The 16,467-nt window shown below is 41.7% G+C and overlaps 1 protein-coding gene across 3 annotated transcripts in view; it reads right to left on the bottom strand.

The window, feature by feature from the left end:
* ENPP3 (ectonucleotide pyrophosphatase/phosphodiesterase 3) overlaps window positions 1-16,467 on the bottom strand; it is an 89,947-nt gene that overhangs the window by 50,860 nt on the left and 22,620 nt on the right. For 2 of the 3 annotated variants that reach the window (XM_065588647.1, XM_042848172.2), the window contains 4 exons: window positions 9,631-9,709; window positions 6,459-6,597; window positions 4,458-4,583; window positions 1,266-1,326 (listed from right to left, as the gene is read on the bottom strand). In XM_065588647.1, the coding sequence (XP_065444719.1) occupies window positions 1,266-1,326; window positions 4,458-4,583; window positions 6,459-6,597; window positions 9,631-9,648 (344 nt within the window). In that variant the 5' untranslated portion in view covers window positions 9,649-9,709. The remainder of the gene's footprint in view (window positions 1-1,265; window positions 1,327-4,457; window positions 4,584-6,458; window positions 6,598-9,630; window positions 9,710-16,467) is intronic. The other variant, XM_005280281.4, reaches the window with a different exon arrangement.

Genomic DNA, 16,467 nt, shown 5'->3' with positions numbered 1-16,467 from the left:
AAAGTGTATGCTGGTTGAGCAGAAAAGCTGGCCAAGTCCAAAGTATTATACTCTCTGCCTGCCTCATCAGCTGAAATCTAGGGAACAGGATTCAAGGCCTTCCAGAAGAATCAATGTAATATAGCACTGACATGAGACAGATAGATTATCCATCCCAGGGGAGTACTATATTATATTATTTAGTAGGATTGGTATTACAGTAGCATTTAGGGACTCCAGTCATGGACAGGACTCTGCTGCACTAGGCACTGTACAAATGCATAACAAAAACTCCCTGCCCTGGAAAGCAGACATACTACACAAAAGATGACAGAAAAAGAGAAGGATCCAATAGACAAGGGGAACACAAGGGAACAATGAGGAACTGGTCAGCATCAGTGTATATACCTTTCTATACTTTTCTCATTGTATAGAGAAAATATACTAATATTCCATCCCTTTTCTATCAGCCACTTCCTTCTAGGCTAAGAGCTTTCCATGTGAATTAATTATTAATAATAATTAAATATAAGTGAGACAGCAGAGGAGAAAAGAAAAAGGGGACTACTGCTAAGAATGTCCTCTGAAACCTGCTAAAAACTGAAATTACTAAAAAAGAAAAAGAAGAGCGTGCTGGGCATAATATATGCTGATAGCTTGGATGAAGGTATTATCAGCATGAGTTTGGGATAACCTGTGGATAACTCCTGACTTCATCACTTGTGAGTGTTGTGACCACCCCATACTCTGGATGTCACTTCCACATATGAGTTGTCAGTTTGTGTGTATTTTATATATATATATATATATATACACACACACACACACACACACAACAGTGTGGTCACTTAATAGCATTTGTTATATGTGGGCATCTTGATGGTTCTGACATTGTCAGAACCATCAAGATACACACACACTCCATAATATCAGAACCATCAAGATGCCCACATATAACAAATGCTATTAAATGACCATATGGTTGTATCCCTTGCCCTGTGCTCTTCCAATTGCCTGTTGCTGTCACTCGCGTGTTGTCTAAAGTTTAAACTGTGCTCTCTCCAAGGAAGTAATCTTTTTCAAATGCTACAAAACAACTAATGCAATTTTAGGCACTGTATAAATAAGAATTATTTCTTATTACAAGCGTCCCAAAATTTGTGCACTTTGTTATTTCTGATTGTTATAACATTTTTCTCCATCAGAAAAGATTCAGTTACAATGTTTAAAAGAAAAATGCAAAAAAAATTCCATTTGCAGACTGATAAGTGAACAAATCATCCTACCCTTCTGGGCACTGAGAAGTGTTGAGTGACGGGCATGCTTCTTTCACCCAAGGCGTTTCACCTGAAAAGCACAAAGGTGTCACTGCAGCACTGTAGAAAAGTAAATATACAACACAAAGCAGTTTCCTTTCCAACCCCTGTGATTTTCTGAAACTCTGCTTAATGCTCATAAACATTTATCATATGCTAATGATCCAATAGAGTCTCTTTAGAAAAACAAAAGGAGTCATGAGAGAGGCAAGAAGGACAAACCAAAGAGGAAAGGAATAATAGAAAGAACTGATGGGGCAGAAAAAGCTGTGGATTTTTTTTAAATAAGTCTTCTCCCTCCCACAGAAAAGCCATCCCACTAAGGATCCCAAGGCAGGCAGAAACAATAACCATTTTCACAGTGACCTTCATTGAATATTATTAAAGCCAGCAATTATACATCTAAATAAAAAGTGAAAATTGAATACAGCCATGAGAAGGGGTGAGAACAGGTTCTGGTATTATGATTACAACTTTGAAATAGTTTTTTTGATTGCTTCCCACCTCACAATTTCAAAGAAGTCCACTTATAGATGCAGGGTGGTATAGAATCTATAGATCCTTTATACCCTCTGACATCATAGTCATGAAGTATGGTTTGTTTTGCCAGTGGCATTTTTGCTATATCCATTAACAAATTTGCATACAGAACACACAAAAAAGGTTGGAGACAGGTTCTTTGGGTTGGAGTCTACATTGGATTGTTCCTATAGAAATGCTAAAGTATCTATAACAGAGGTGGGCAAACTACGGCCCATGGGCCACATCCAACCCACGGGACCCTCTTGCCCGGTCCCTGAGCTCCTGGCCCGGGAGGCTAGCCCCCGGCTCCTTCCCCGCTGTTCCCCTTCCCCCACAGCCTCACCTTGCCGCGCTGCCGGCACAATGCTCTGGACGGTGGGGTTGCCAGCTCCTGGGGCAGCACAGCTGCAGAGCCTGGCCTGACCTGGTGCTCTGAGCTGCGCGGTTGTGTGGCTGGTTCCAGCCAGGCAGTGCGGCTGTAGCGCCACCAGTCACCAGTGCTCCAGGCAGCAAGGTAAGGGGGCAGGCAGCAAGGGGGGTTGGATAGAGGGCAGGGGAGTTCAGGGGGACGGTCACGGGGTGGAGTGATCAGAGGGCAGGGAACAGCGGGGTTGAATGGGGGCAGGGATCCCGGGGGGACAGTCAGGAAGGAGGGGGGGTTGGATGGGGCGGCGGGAGGCAGTCAGGGGCAGGAGTTCCGGGGGCAGTCAGGGGACAGGAAGCAGGGGTGTGTGGATGGGGCAGGGGTCCTGGGGGGCCGTCAGGGAACAGGGGGGATTGGATGGAGCAGGAGTCCTGAGGGGGGGGATGGATGGGGGCGGGGGCCGGCCCTCCATTAAATTTCTGAAACCTGATGCGGCCCTCAGGCCAAAAAGTTTGCCCGCCCCTGATCTATAACAACATGCCACAATGTTCTCATTAAAGTACCATGTAACTCCAGGCACCTATTTTGTGCATTGTTTGAAATAGCAATGGACTATAATTAAACTCTCAGATCCAAACGCCCCTAAACGTCATTGGTTTTGGGAATCCAAACCTGAATCTGAGTCCACATTTAATGATTGAACCCAATATATATGAGTCAAATGAAAATCTCAGATCTGAACATCCTTATGAAAATTTCAAACCCAACAGCCATGAATTTTAGGTTGGGGGGTTTGGGGGTCTTTAAATCAGGATCCAAAATCTGTGGCTCGGATCCATCTCTAATCTAGGAGTTTAATCAATCTTACACAATTAAAATCAGATTCTATATTTAAGTTAAATTTCTTTTTCCATCTGTGTATTTTGGACTGCTGAAGATTTAAGGGAGGGAGGTGCTTTTAACTGAAATACTGAAGCAGTGTCGTGTATTTCTGCACCGCAAAGTGCCCAGGATGCAATGGAGTTCATGACACTGCTCTAAAAGTCCACTTTAAATGCTGTCTTTGTGTGTGGGAGAGTCTGATATCACCCGCCAGTGGCTGACCCACAAAGAAGTAAGGAGAACTACTGCTATTATCTGTTAAGGAAGATCTTCTTTAGGACAAGTGGCAGAGCAAGGGCACCGGAAAAGGGGGGCCAAGAAGCCATGACCCCACCACTTTTAAAAGGCATAGTCCTCCCACTTTTTACCTACTTTAAGGGTGAGTGTCAGGGGGAGAGGGCAAAAAGGAATGAGTCTGGGCAGGGCCTGTGGGAAGAGACGGAGCAAGGACAGGGCCTCGGGGGAAGGGGCAGAGCAGGGGACAGGGCCCTGGTTTGGGTGCCACTGGCCCCCCCACTTCTAGGGAGCTTCCAGCACTCCTGGGCAGAGACCCATGTTTTCAGAAATAAAGGACTAAGGGTTCTAGCCCCACTTCTCAGGTGCATGTGTGATTTACCCAGTAATTCTATCTGCTATCTTCAGCTCGTGGACTCATCTTACACTCCCTAAAGAAACAGTGCTTGATATATAGGGTCTAGTGTCTTAAACAATGTTAAAATAAATTTTAAAATGTGCTTATAATGAAAAAGTTACATTAGGGATGGTTGTGATATGTTTTTTAGATTTCACACAGTTCAGAGCAGGGACTGTACCTTCTTCCATTTTGGGAAAGCACATTTTGGGTGCTACTGCAATAATAATATCTTTCGTGTTTCTTAGGATTTAATTTTACTCATACTACATTCCTGTCCAGCAATCACCTTCCTTCTCACAAACCTAAATATCAGCTGTTTCACCACAGGAGGGATAGCTCACTGGTTTGAGCATTGGCCTGCTAAACCCAGGGTTGTGAGTTCAATCCTTGAGGGGGCCACTTGGGGATCTGGGGCAAAATCAGTACTTGGTCCTGCTAGAGAAGGCAGGGGGCTGGACTCGATGACCTTTCAAGGTCCCTTCCAGTTCTAGGAGATGGGATATCTCCATTAATTATAATTAAAGCAGCCAGTGTCTCAGGCACTCAAACACATTTACAGCTACAAGAAACCTAAACTTGTTCAAATAAAAGCTGTAGAAATTCAGTTAGGCACCAGAAGGGTTTTATCAGAGTTGCTAACAATTATGAAGCCCCATATGTTTATTTTATATGTATTTCATGTATATTCACTTGGGTAGCTTCCTGTAAATATCCCTATAATATAGCAAATAACACTTTTAAATATTAATTTTTGGTTTACCTTTGCAAATACTTTTGTAGTCTACACAGCAGTCTTTTTTCTCCAGGCAGTCTTCAGAACAAGAACAGTGGCTTCCAGTTATCCGTGTCTCACCACAACGGAGTTTAGTGCATGTCCATATCTGAGCTGAAAAATTATTAATTGGTTGTTGTGATAGAATTCACCCCTGTGTTCATGCCCTACACACTACTGTAATAATCTTTGTACAAAGTATGCCTTGTAAGGCATCATTTGAAAACTCATAATTTGCGGTCAGTATTGTCCTGGTAAAATATGTGTGGCAACATTGTAGTTGAAGTTATAAGATTCCCCTGTATGGTATTCTTAACACATATTCCAATCCCCACAGCCTTGCCCAAACAGAAGTTGGCAAACAGGTCTGGCCTAAACAAAGGAATGTGTGCTCTGCTTAATTTGCATTTAAGCAGTAAAGAGAGTCATCAACCAGGAAGGGAAGACAAAGGAAGTTGAAACAAGTGAAAAAATCATCAGGGAACATCTTTCCACATAGACATTATATCCCCTGGTTCCAGGTGTAAATGTTTTTCAAGAGAGGGACTGAAACTATAAAAAGGAGGGACAAACACCCCAAGGTACTCCTCTCTCTCTCTCTCTCTCTCTCTCTCTCTCCCGGCCCATTGCATTCACTGCACCTGAAGAGACAAAGGAAGCAGTTGTTGGACTCTGTATGAGGGGTTCTTACCTAAAGAGTTTGGTGTATAAGACTGCTAAAAGTATATGGTGCGAAACTGTGATCGAATGTAATATAGCTTGTTAAGTTAGGCACCAGAAGGGTTTTATCTTTATTTTTCTTGTAGCCATTTCTGATTTTTATGCCTCATTACTTATACTTGTTTAAAATCTATCTTTTTGTAGTTAATAAACTTGTTTTACTGTTTTATCTAACCCAGTGTATTCAAGCTGAAGTGGCTGGGCAATTCTATTTGGGACAACAAGTTGTGTGCATATATGTTCCCTTCAAGGAATAATGGACTTAGCATATTTGTACTGTCCAGGACAGGGCTGGGCAGTATACAACATGCATTTCGGAGGGAAGATCTAGGGCTGGAGGTGTGTTGGGATCACCCTGCAATATAACCAAGGCTGGTAAGAGCCAAGATGTGGCTGGCTGGCTGCAGCACACACAGAGACATAGCTGGAAGTGACTTTCATGCTGGAGGCTGTCTGTGAGCAGACCAGGTTGGAGGCTGCACCAGCAAGATATTGTAAAGGGCACCCCAGGTTACAGGGCAGGGGTGACATAGCTATTCATTATCCTGGATTGTACCCTTGGTATGTCACAGTTGTGTTTTCGTATGAAGAAAAAAACACAATTCAGTTCAGAGCACTGAATGTATATATCTGTGGTGAAATCAGCAGGACTGACAAGCCCATTGACACTATTGGGAGCAGATTTGAATCAATAGTCTCTGAGGGAAGAGAAAGAACAGCAAGGAACAAATGTTGCGTGACTCCCAGCAGATGGCAAACAGACGGAAGAATGAAGGAACTTCTACATGTTACAGAACAGGAGTGTGAGAGAGAGAGAGAGAGAGAGAGAGAACAGAATAGGAGAGATGGATTCCAAGAAGCTGTCACGGGAACTGTTAGAGTGAATGGACAGAGAAAGGAACATGCAGGGAAAAGACATTAGATGTGATATAGTAGCAGACAAGTCTGCTAGAGAACTTTGTAGCCCATGGATCCAATTCATCCCGCCAACATACCATTGTGTGCTGCATACTATTCAGAACACAGGGTACTGGGGGCATTCATTAATCCACTCACTTCTGAGAGGGAGGTAGCAACATGCATTCAACATACATACGACAGCCCCAGAATTCACCACGTGCCATAACAAGTCTCTAAAAAACAAAAGATGGCCAAGAGACTTTTTTGCATCTGTACTTGTGGCAGAATAAGCAAACATAGCACATTTTTCATTTCCCCTCACCCTCCCTCCAGAAAAATTAATAAAAAGACTAGGCTAACAAATCTCACATTTATGGGAACGTACTTGGTTCCAGGCAGGTACCCTCATAATCCCAGCAGCAGTTTTGAAGCTCTTTACAGCCACCATCACACTGGCAGCCCTGCCCCTTTTTATTAAATGGCTCATTACATCTGTTTCTGCAGCTGACTGTAAAGAGAACAAAAGATGGTTTTAGCACTAAAGTTATTCCAATCCTTAAGAATGCAACAATTAAATAGGACATGGCCAGGAGCCTAGAGTCAGAATGTTCTGAATAATTGTCAAAAACTATTTCCCGAAACACTTGTCAACACATTTAGTAAAATTAATAATATGAGCTTATTTCCATCAAAGTTGGGTGACGTCCACACAAAACTCTGTGTGTGTGTGTAAAATTAGGATAATTATAAAAATAAAAATAATATGAATATTTTGAAGAATAATGACACGGGGAAAAGATGAAATTCAGACTAGGTAAACAGTCCTTGTAAACAAAATTGAAACTAAAAAAATATTGTAAACTATTAATTTTAAAGTTATATAAACAGATACAGTCATATATGTTCACAAAAAACTTTGTGTCAAAACAGCTCTCTCATGGTATGCTGAGTCTCAGGGTATGTCTACACTACACAGTTAATCTGGGTTTTTCTGGTTTTAGCCCAAACCCCCTACCATCCACATAGAAAAATCTCTGACCCATGTTTGGAGGTGCTTTAAGCCCAGCTTGTTTACCCAGCTGAGGGGTGTGGGTTAGAGCCCAGGTTGGGTTCTACTCTAATTTGGGCTGGCACCTGCCCCACTGTAAAATGTTAACAGTCCTCCACTGCCCTTCCCACAATTCTCCCTGAAGGACAAACAAGCTCTCCCACAATTGACTGAGAAAGACTCCTAGAGTTTCTCATTACAAAGAACCATGGCATGTGCCCCCAGACACACATGGACAAGTGCAGAAACAGTTAGGACATAGTAATGCAAATATGGCTTTGCTGTGGTGGTGCTCACACCCAGGTTGGACTAACCTGAATGCCACTCACCCAGGTTAACTGTGCACTGTAGATATAGCCTAACTCAGGAGCAGTGTAATTCTTTTTTTCTATTTGAAATGCAAGCTTTCATACTCCTCACAATATTAAATTCCTTTTTATTATTTGTTTAGAGAATACATAATAGAAAAATAGAATATTCAGGTGCAGAGGTCTAATTATATTTTTCAAAAACTTGAGATATTGCAGAATTATTATGGGAGCTATCATGAAATTTACTTTGAATACTTAAGTTTATCCAATAGGATCAAAGCCATTATCACAAGATTTAATATCTCTGATTTTGTATTGCAACTGCTTGCTGTTGTGTTACTATTTCATAAGCTAGGCCAGTCATAATGAAAGTAGTAAGAGTAAAAGGGCTTGATTCACAATTGCCCTGCAGCTTGCAGTCAAATACACCAGGGCAAAGTGGTTATAAAATATTGTATTCTGATCTGCTAACATTTTACACCACTTTGCATTTATTTTGTACAGGCGTAATTGATTCCACAGGAGGGAAAGCAATGGAGAATCAGGCTCTATGTGTCAATAAATGTTACATGGCAAGTTGACAATACATCATATTATTTGGTTAAGAGTCACTGAAGAGTAACTACAGTTCATCATCATAGTTACAAAGAATATCACAAGACGCTAGAAGAAGGAAACAAGCAAGAAAAATAATGAGTGGGGAAGAGTAGGGAAACAAGTTTAACACATTAACATAGGTGCCGTAAGAATGAGGAAAAAAACATTTCATCATCATTCTGTGGCTGCACAGATAGAATTGATTTAAACGAAGCTATCCAATTGTTGACAGTGCACTGAGCTGGTTGGGACATTTTTGACAAAATAAAATTTCATCAAAGTAAGTTGTTTTGTCAAAGCCAAAATGTTTTATGGACGCATAATGGTTTCAGCAAAGTTTTTGTTTGAAAGGGCCTTTTTTGGGTCAAGAATTCTCCAGTCACTTCTGACAAGAGAGAGACTGAATTGAAAAGCTCAGGCTTTTGATCTGAAAACAGATGTTTCAATGCATTTCCATTTCGCAAAAGCATTCAAAAAGTTTTGATTTTGTTCCAGTGCAGAATGAAAACAAATTTTGAAACTTCAAGAACTGCCATGAAATGGAATTGTTGTCCTCCGGACAACTCTCCATTGCATTCTAACTAGACTAGTTCTCATTATTAATTAGAGCTGATCAAAAATCAGAATTTCCATCACATGGGAAATTCGGACATTTCAATATGTTTTTGTATAGAATCAGGATGAAAAGTCGAAATAGCAAATTTTCTCATGGAATGGAAAGTTCAGACAAATGTCAGTTGGGAGCTGCTGTATACTTACTTGGCCCATCACCCTCAGCTCTTAACCCAGACTATCTCTCATAATGCAGCATGATTATGTGACTCACATACTGCACAGCATCATCAGCTAGAGGGGAGAGTGTGGTCCATTGTGGGACCTCTAGTCTAGCCAGGGAGCCTGGCAACTGGAGGATAGTGGGGGCATGAGGCATCCAAACTACATCTCCTGTGATGCACTGCTGCAGTTCGGGTGAATACAGATAAATGTCAAACTGACGAAAAATGAAGTGTTTCAGTTTGGTTCAACAGATTGAATTGTTTCTATTTGAGATCGCCCAACCTGAAACCAAATATTTTGTTTTGATTTTCCTGACAAAAAAAAAATAAAAAATTCCCCACGATTTTGCAGAATTTTCATTTTGTCAAAAAATGCCCAACCAGTTCTAATATTAAGCACTTCAAAGATGCTGAATATACTTAATAAGTGGGGCACGAAAAGCATCAAGTGCTATTATGTATGAAGTTTGTCATTTTGCAGTAATAATTTGCAACTGTGGAGTACCTTCTATCGCAACTTATTTTACAAACATTATTTAATTAAGCCTCCCCATCCTTGTAAGGCAGGTATTATCACCCCCATTTTACAGATGGGGAACTGAGGCACAGCCATTAAGGCCACATTTTTTAAAGCTGTCCACCAATTTTTGGGGGGGCCTCCTTTTTATGTTGCCCACCCTGAGAAACCTAGGACCTAATTGTCACAAGTGTTGAATATCCACAGTTTATTTTTAGTGAAATCCTCTGTTTAAATGCTTTGCTGGATGGAAGCGTAAATTAATATTGTACTGAAAATATTGTAAACGTACCTTGTACTTGGTCTTCATGTTTTAGTCCTAGTCCCAAGCCTAGTCCAAGTGATATAACCACCAAAGAGACTAAAAGAATCTGTCACAAAAAAAGTCATATACTGTGAGGTATTTCATTTGCAGGTGACACAAAAATTGGGGGAGTGGTAAATAATGAAGAGGAGGGGTCACTGATTCAGAGTGATCTGGATCGCTTGGTAAACTGGGCACAAGCAAACCATATGCATTTTAATATGGCAAAATGTAAGTGTTATAGCCCATAGAGCTAGCTTAGCCTTTTATTTTACTCAGCAGTAACACAAGGAAGCTACAGACCTGTATCCTATGTAAGGTATTGTCTTAAGTAAGTAGGAACAAAGAATGTACTTACAGAATGGGGGACTTTATGCTGGGAAGTAGTGACTCTGAAAAGATTAGGGGGTTGTGATGGATAATCAGCTGAACATGACCTCACAGTGCAATGCTGTGGCCAAAGGAGCTAAAGCAATCTTGGGTTTCATAAACAGGAAACTCTCAAGTAGGCGTAGAGAGGTTACTATACTTCTGTATTTGGCATGTGTGCCCTGTATTGGAATATTGTGTCCAGTTCTGGTGCCCACAATTCAAGAAGGATGTGTGAGGGATTGGGGGTCTCAGAGCCAGTCCCACAGCTCCCCACGCAGTGCTCAAACCATGGCTACCACCTGGAACCTGTGGAGAGAGGGGCTGATGGAGCTTTAGCTCACCGAGAGCGTCACTCACAAAACTCCTGACTGGGGGAAACGTCCAGCCCCACTGATTGCCTCAAACACACTACTTAAGCCAAAAGGAAGCACAGGAAGGTGTCTGAGTAGCTATGTGAATTTTTGGCTGGCTGCTATTGTGGACCCTGCCTACTCACCTGATTTCTGAGCCCTGCCTTCCAGCCGGTTCCTGCATCCCAGCTATGCCAACCCCGCTTTTCTCAGATCCCTGTCTGCTCCCAGTTCCTGCTTTCCCACCTCACTCCAGGACCTTGCTCCTACACCCTACCCCTGACTCAGACTCCAGCTCTGACCTTTGTCTTGACACATGACTCTGTATCCAGCTCTGCCCCCAGCACTGATTCCTAGCTTCCAACTCTAACCATTAGGCATGACCGCCCACACCCCAGTACTTATACAATGTTGATAAACTGGAGAGGGTTCAGAGAAGAGCCACATGAATGATTAAAGGATTAGAAAACATGCCTTATAGTGATAGATTCAAAGAGCTCAATCTATTTGAAAAGTCATGGAAGATGGGAGAGATTCCAGAAGACTGGAAAATGGCACCATATTTGCCTATCTATAAAAAGGGAAATAAGGACAACCTGGGGAATTACAGACCTGTCAGCTTAACTTCTGTATCTGGAAAGATAATGGAGCCAATTAAGCAATCAATTTGCAAAGATCTAGAAGATAATAATGTAATAAGTAACAGACAGCATGGATTTGTCAAGAACAAATCATGTCAAACCAACCTGTTAGCTTTCTTTGACAGGGTAATAAGCCTTGTGGATAGGGGGGGAAGTGGTAGATGTGGTATATCCAGACTTTAGTAAAGCTTTTGATACTGTCTTGCATGACCTTCTCATAAACAAACTAGGGAAATGCAACCTAGATGGAGCTACTATAACATGGATGCAAAACTGGTTGGAAAACCATTCCCAGAGAGTAGTTATCAATGGTTCACAGTCATGCTGGGAGGGCAACGAGTTGGGTGCCACAGGGATCCATTCTGGGTCCAGTTCTGTTCAATATCTTCATCAATTATTTAGATAATGGCATACAGAGTACACTCATAAAGTTTGAGGACAATACCAAGCTGGGAGGGGATTGCAAGTACTTTGGAGGATAGGATTAAAAATGATCTGGACAAACTGGATAAATGATCTGAAATAAATAGATAAAATTCAATAAGGACAAATGTGAAGTACTCCATTTAGGAAGGAACACTCAGTTGCACACATACTAAATGGGAAATGACTGCCTAGGAAGGAGTACCGCGGAAAGGGATCTGGGGGTCATAGTGGACCACAAGCTAAATATGAGTCAACTGTGTAACACTGTTGCAAAAAAAGTGAACATCATTCTGGGATGTATTAGCAGGAGTGTTGTAAGCAAGACATGAGAAGTAATTCTTCTGCTTTACTTTGCACTGATTAGGGCCTCAACTGGAGTATTGTGTCCAGTTCTGGATGCCACGTTTCAGGAAAGATGTGGACAAACTGGAGAAAGTCCAGAGAAGAGCAACAAAAATGATTAAAGGTCTAGAAAACATGACCTATAAGGGAAGATTGAAAAAATTGGGTTTATTTAGTCTGGAAAAGAGAAGACTGAGAGAGGACATAACAGTTTTCAAGTATGTAAAAGGTTGTTACAAGGAGGAGGAAGAAAAATTGTTTTTCTTAACCTCTGAGGATAGGACAAGAAGCAATGGGCTTAAATTGCAGCAAGGGAGGTTGAGGTTGGACATTAGGAAAAACTTCCTAACTGTCAGTGTGGTTAAGCACTGGAATAAATTGCCCAAGGAGGTTGTGGAATCTCCATCATTGGAGATTTTTAAGAGCAGGTTACACAAACACCTGTTAGGAATGGCCTAGATAATAATTGGTCCTGTCATTAGTGCAAGGGACCAGACTAGATGACCTCTTGAGGTCCCTTCCAGTCCTATGATTCTATGATTTAGCTTAACAAAAAGAAGGTTGAAGGGTGATTTGATTACAGTCTATAAATACCTACATGGGAAACAAATATTTAATAATGGGCTTCAATCTAGTAGAGAAAGATATAACAGGATCCAATGGCTGGAAGTTAATACTAGAGAAATTCATACAGGAAATTAAGAGTACATTTTTAACAGTGACAGCAATTAACCATTGATGCAAATTATCAAGGGTGATGGTGGATTCTCCATCACTGACACATTTTAAAGCACGACTGGATGTTCTTCTAAAAGATATGCTCTAGGAATTATTTTGGGTTCTATGGCCTGGGTTATACAGACTAGATGATCACAATGGTCCCTTCTGGCCTTGGAATCTTTGAACTTTATCACATATGCTGTCCATCAGTAGTATCTATGAATGCTAACAAATGAAAAAAATGGGGCGATCCTGAGCTGAGAGGTGTGAGAGAGAGTCTGTAGTTGTAGGCATAAAAGTAAAATTTGTGATGTGCTGCTTATATTTTAGCAACAAGCTACCACAAAAATGTCTCCCCTTTAACTAGTGAGTAATCCGACGTGGTAAGCAGGGATGTATTTGCTTGCAGAGGTGGGAGGGACTGGTGAATCTATGAATTTGCTTTCCACTTAAAACAAAAAAGCTTCCTCATAACTAAGGAGGGAGGCAGCACTTGATAAAATACTTATGTTAAGCACATTTGCCTTGAAGTGATTACACTTTGATCTTAAGAAGTACACATATATTGATAATGTAGCATGCAGTTCACCTTGCGTAATTTGAAAAAGTTGTACTTTAATCATGTCTCTTAACATAGGTAAAAGATTTTAAACCATGATCAAATTTAAAAAATCACTATTTTCCTCAATACCAAAATACTATTCTCTCAGCCATCATCTCTAGAACCCAAGTTCTCCCCTCCCTTCCTTGAAACAGCTGGGGGGGAAAAGATACGCCTCAAAGCTTTCCCAGTGGGTCCTCAACATAAGGCTCAGGGGAACCAAGGATGGCAATAAATTCCAGAGTCTAGGAGACCTCACTTAGAATGCCCTGCCACCAATCCCCTAATAAAACCAAGGGGACTAACAGCTCAAACTAATTGCAACTATAGAAAAAAAAAGATACAGTCCGAAAAGTAGACAGGAGTAGGGACAAAACCTCTTAAAGATTTCTAGATGATTATTAATTATTGTTATTTGTATTATCATAGTGCCTAAGAGCCCCAGTCATAGACCAAGACCCCATTGTGCTAAGAGCTGTACAAACATGTAAGTTTCAACTGGCAATCATTTGATAACGAGTACTTATAATGAAACACAGATGTTCTCTACATGCCCCATATGGGAAATCCCAATTAATAAGCAGGCAACTACTTTCTCTCCCAGAAGCAATTTCCTGATGTAGCCCTACACAGGACATATTGTAGTAATCCATTCCCCAGATCATCAAATGCATGGATAACACTGGTGAGGTCTGCTCTGCAACCGTAAGAAAAGGCCACCAGAAACTTATTGCCAAGTACATAGGATGGAAAGCACTCTTGGCAACCTGCAACAAGGTCTCCAGGTTGTCAGTCTGTGTAATAATGGTAGCTATGCTCAGGATGTCAATAACATTTCCACCATTTCCTCAGTTGTCATCACCAACATCTTATATAGGTGCATCCTCAGTCAGCAAGTTCTTATCCTTATACCAAGATCTGTTACACAGGGGGTATGCCACATCGGCCAGATCAGAGGAGATGGATCTATCACGCTGAGTGGAGGAGTGGATTTAAGAACAAGGGCTGAGAGGGCAAACAAACTGGGGAGGCCCAATGGTAGGCATCAGCATGTGATTTAGGGGTTAGAGAGGGGCTAGAGAGGCCTGTGGGTGTTTGGTAAGCAAGAGGAGCAGACTCGGGGCAGCTAAAGATACATGCTGGTTGACAGTCACAAGTGAGAAGCTACAGCTCCCTTCCCTCAGCCTAATCTGCAATCAGGACACACAGTCTCCTTACCCACCTGAAGAAGGGCCATAATGCAGACCTGTTAAGTCTCCCATTTTCTCCAGGAGACTATTTCAGGTCTCCTTCCCAGGCTCCTGAGCTGGAAGCTTCATCTCTCAAAGTAACAAGAAGACTCAATAGGAAATAGTGGTTAGAGCATCTCACTTTACACCCTTCCCCCAGTAATAGACTGCAGCAACTTAGCTGAGAATGACCATAGAGACTAGGAGCCAGATGAAGAAACTAAGGAGAATGCTCATGCCTGATATGACACAAACAAATGAGCCCTCTCTGGCTTCTGGTCCTCCCCCTCCCAGCTGTGGCCCTTTCCCCACCTGCATCTGCCCTAACACCCCACAGCAGAGTTCATCTAGGAGGTTCCTTTCCAGCCTCAACTGCTGCCAAGTTCCACGTAATCAGGTTCAAAGGGGTAGCTGCTGAGTCTCTCCATCCACTCTCCAGCTCCATGCTCCTGCCTTTGCAAGCTCGCCTGAGCTAATGGTAGCAGTTCCTTCTTTCTCTACCTCTCCTTATTTCAAGATGCTGGGGACCACTGCTGGGTTAAGGGAAGTAGGTGCTTCTCTAGCACCCCCGGAGAAAAATGCCCAAAGGAGGGATTGAAGAAAGAAGGGTGGCAAGAGAGAAGTGGATGGAAAATAATTTCCTAAAGGGGAATTTAAAGCCTTCATCAGAGGCTTCATCATCTCTTATGCCACACAGGAGTAATCAAACACCTTAAATTGCGAAAGAGTTGTGCCTATGGATACAACATCTGGCAAGGCATGACTGAAGTTATGGAATGAAAGACTGTGCGCAGTCGGATGCACTGAAATAGATCTGTAACCCCAGGAGGACCTTCCCGGGAGGGCCGACACAGACTGGTCAACGTGGTGATGCCTGAACCATCTGCGCAAGCAAATCGGTATATCAAAGACTAATATGATCAAATGGGGCGACTCTAATGACATGAATCTATGTGAGTGCAGTGGGTTGCAGAGCATGGAGCACCTGTTGGTTTGCTGACTCTTTGGGGAGACCTATATGAAGGAGGACCTCGCTGCAGCAACGGAAAAGACCATCACTTTTGCACAGTTCTGGAAAATCATCTAGTTTGTGACAAGGACTTGAGAATAAAAAGCTGCCACCTTTAAAAAGAAATGGAGAGAACATAGAATTGATACCCATTTGAAGGAAATTAAGGTCTTGGATGTAGATTATGCTTCTGCCCCCTCCACAGAGAAGCTCAGAACCCTCAACAATCTAAGATACAAAATCAACAAACTTTTGTCCCAAAAGGTTGAATTTGCTTTATTCTGTTTAAAGCAAAACTACTGGAAATCTGGCAAAAGAGCTGGCAAGCTGTTTGCATACAGACTTAAGCAAAAGACTAACAGAAATAAGATTGCTGCTATTCACGATAGTTGCAATAAATAATCTACAACACAGTTAGATATTAATAAACAATGTCAACAGTTTTATTCAAAACTATATTTAGCTGAAGAGGGACTCTGTAACGATGCCCGAGATCACTTTTATAGTGGATTGTCTCTGCCATAGATCTCTGAGTCTTAGAAGAAACTTTTAGATGCTCCTCTAGAAATTGTGGCTATAAAAGAAATGAAGATTGGAATGACTCCTGACAGGTTCCCAACTGAATTTTACAAAAAGTTCTGTGAAACTTTAACACCTAGATGATTGAATATGTTCAATGAGGCCAAGACTGAGCAAACTCTCCCACCTACTCTAAGAGAAGCTGTAATTTCAGTTATACCTAAACCTGGGAAAGACCTTGGACTAAGTAGAAATTACAGGCCAATTTCTTTAATCAATTGTGGCACTAAGATTTTCATTAAAGCTCTTGATATGCAACTGGACAAAGTCCTCTCACACATTATACAGATAAATCAGGTAGGCTTCCTTCATAATAGACATAGCTCAGATAATTTGCATCACCTGATTGATATTATCAGTATGCTGAGAGATTCCAAAGAACCCTTAGCTGTCATTTCTTTCGCTGCCAAAAAGGCCTTTGAGCACATAGCCTGGGACTATCTTTTTCATGTGTTAGCAAAATTTGGTTTTGATAAACAATGTATAGTTTGGATTAAGCTTTTATGCTCTATCACAGTTTTCAGGGTAGTTACCAATGGTACTATTTCTGCCCCAT

This window comes from Chrysemys picta, chromosome 3, assembly GCF_011386835.1.
Source record: "Chrysemys picta bellii isolate R12L10 chromosome 3, ASM1138683v2, whole genome shotgun sequence".
Lineage (NCBI taxonomy): Eukaryota > Metazoa > Chordata > Testudines > Emydidae > Chrysemys > Chrysemys picta.
The sequence above is the reverse complement of the archived record's forward strand: the minus strand, read 5'-3'. Positions and strand labels throughout refer to the sequence as shown.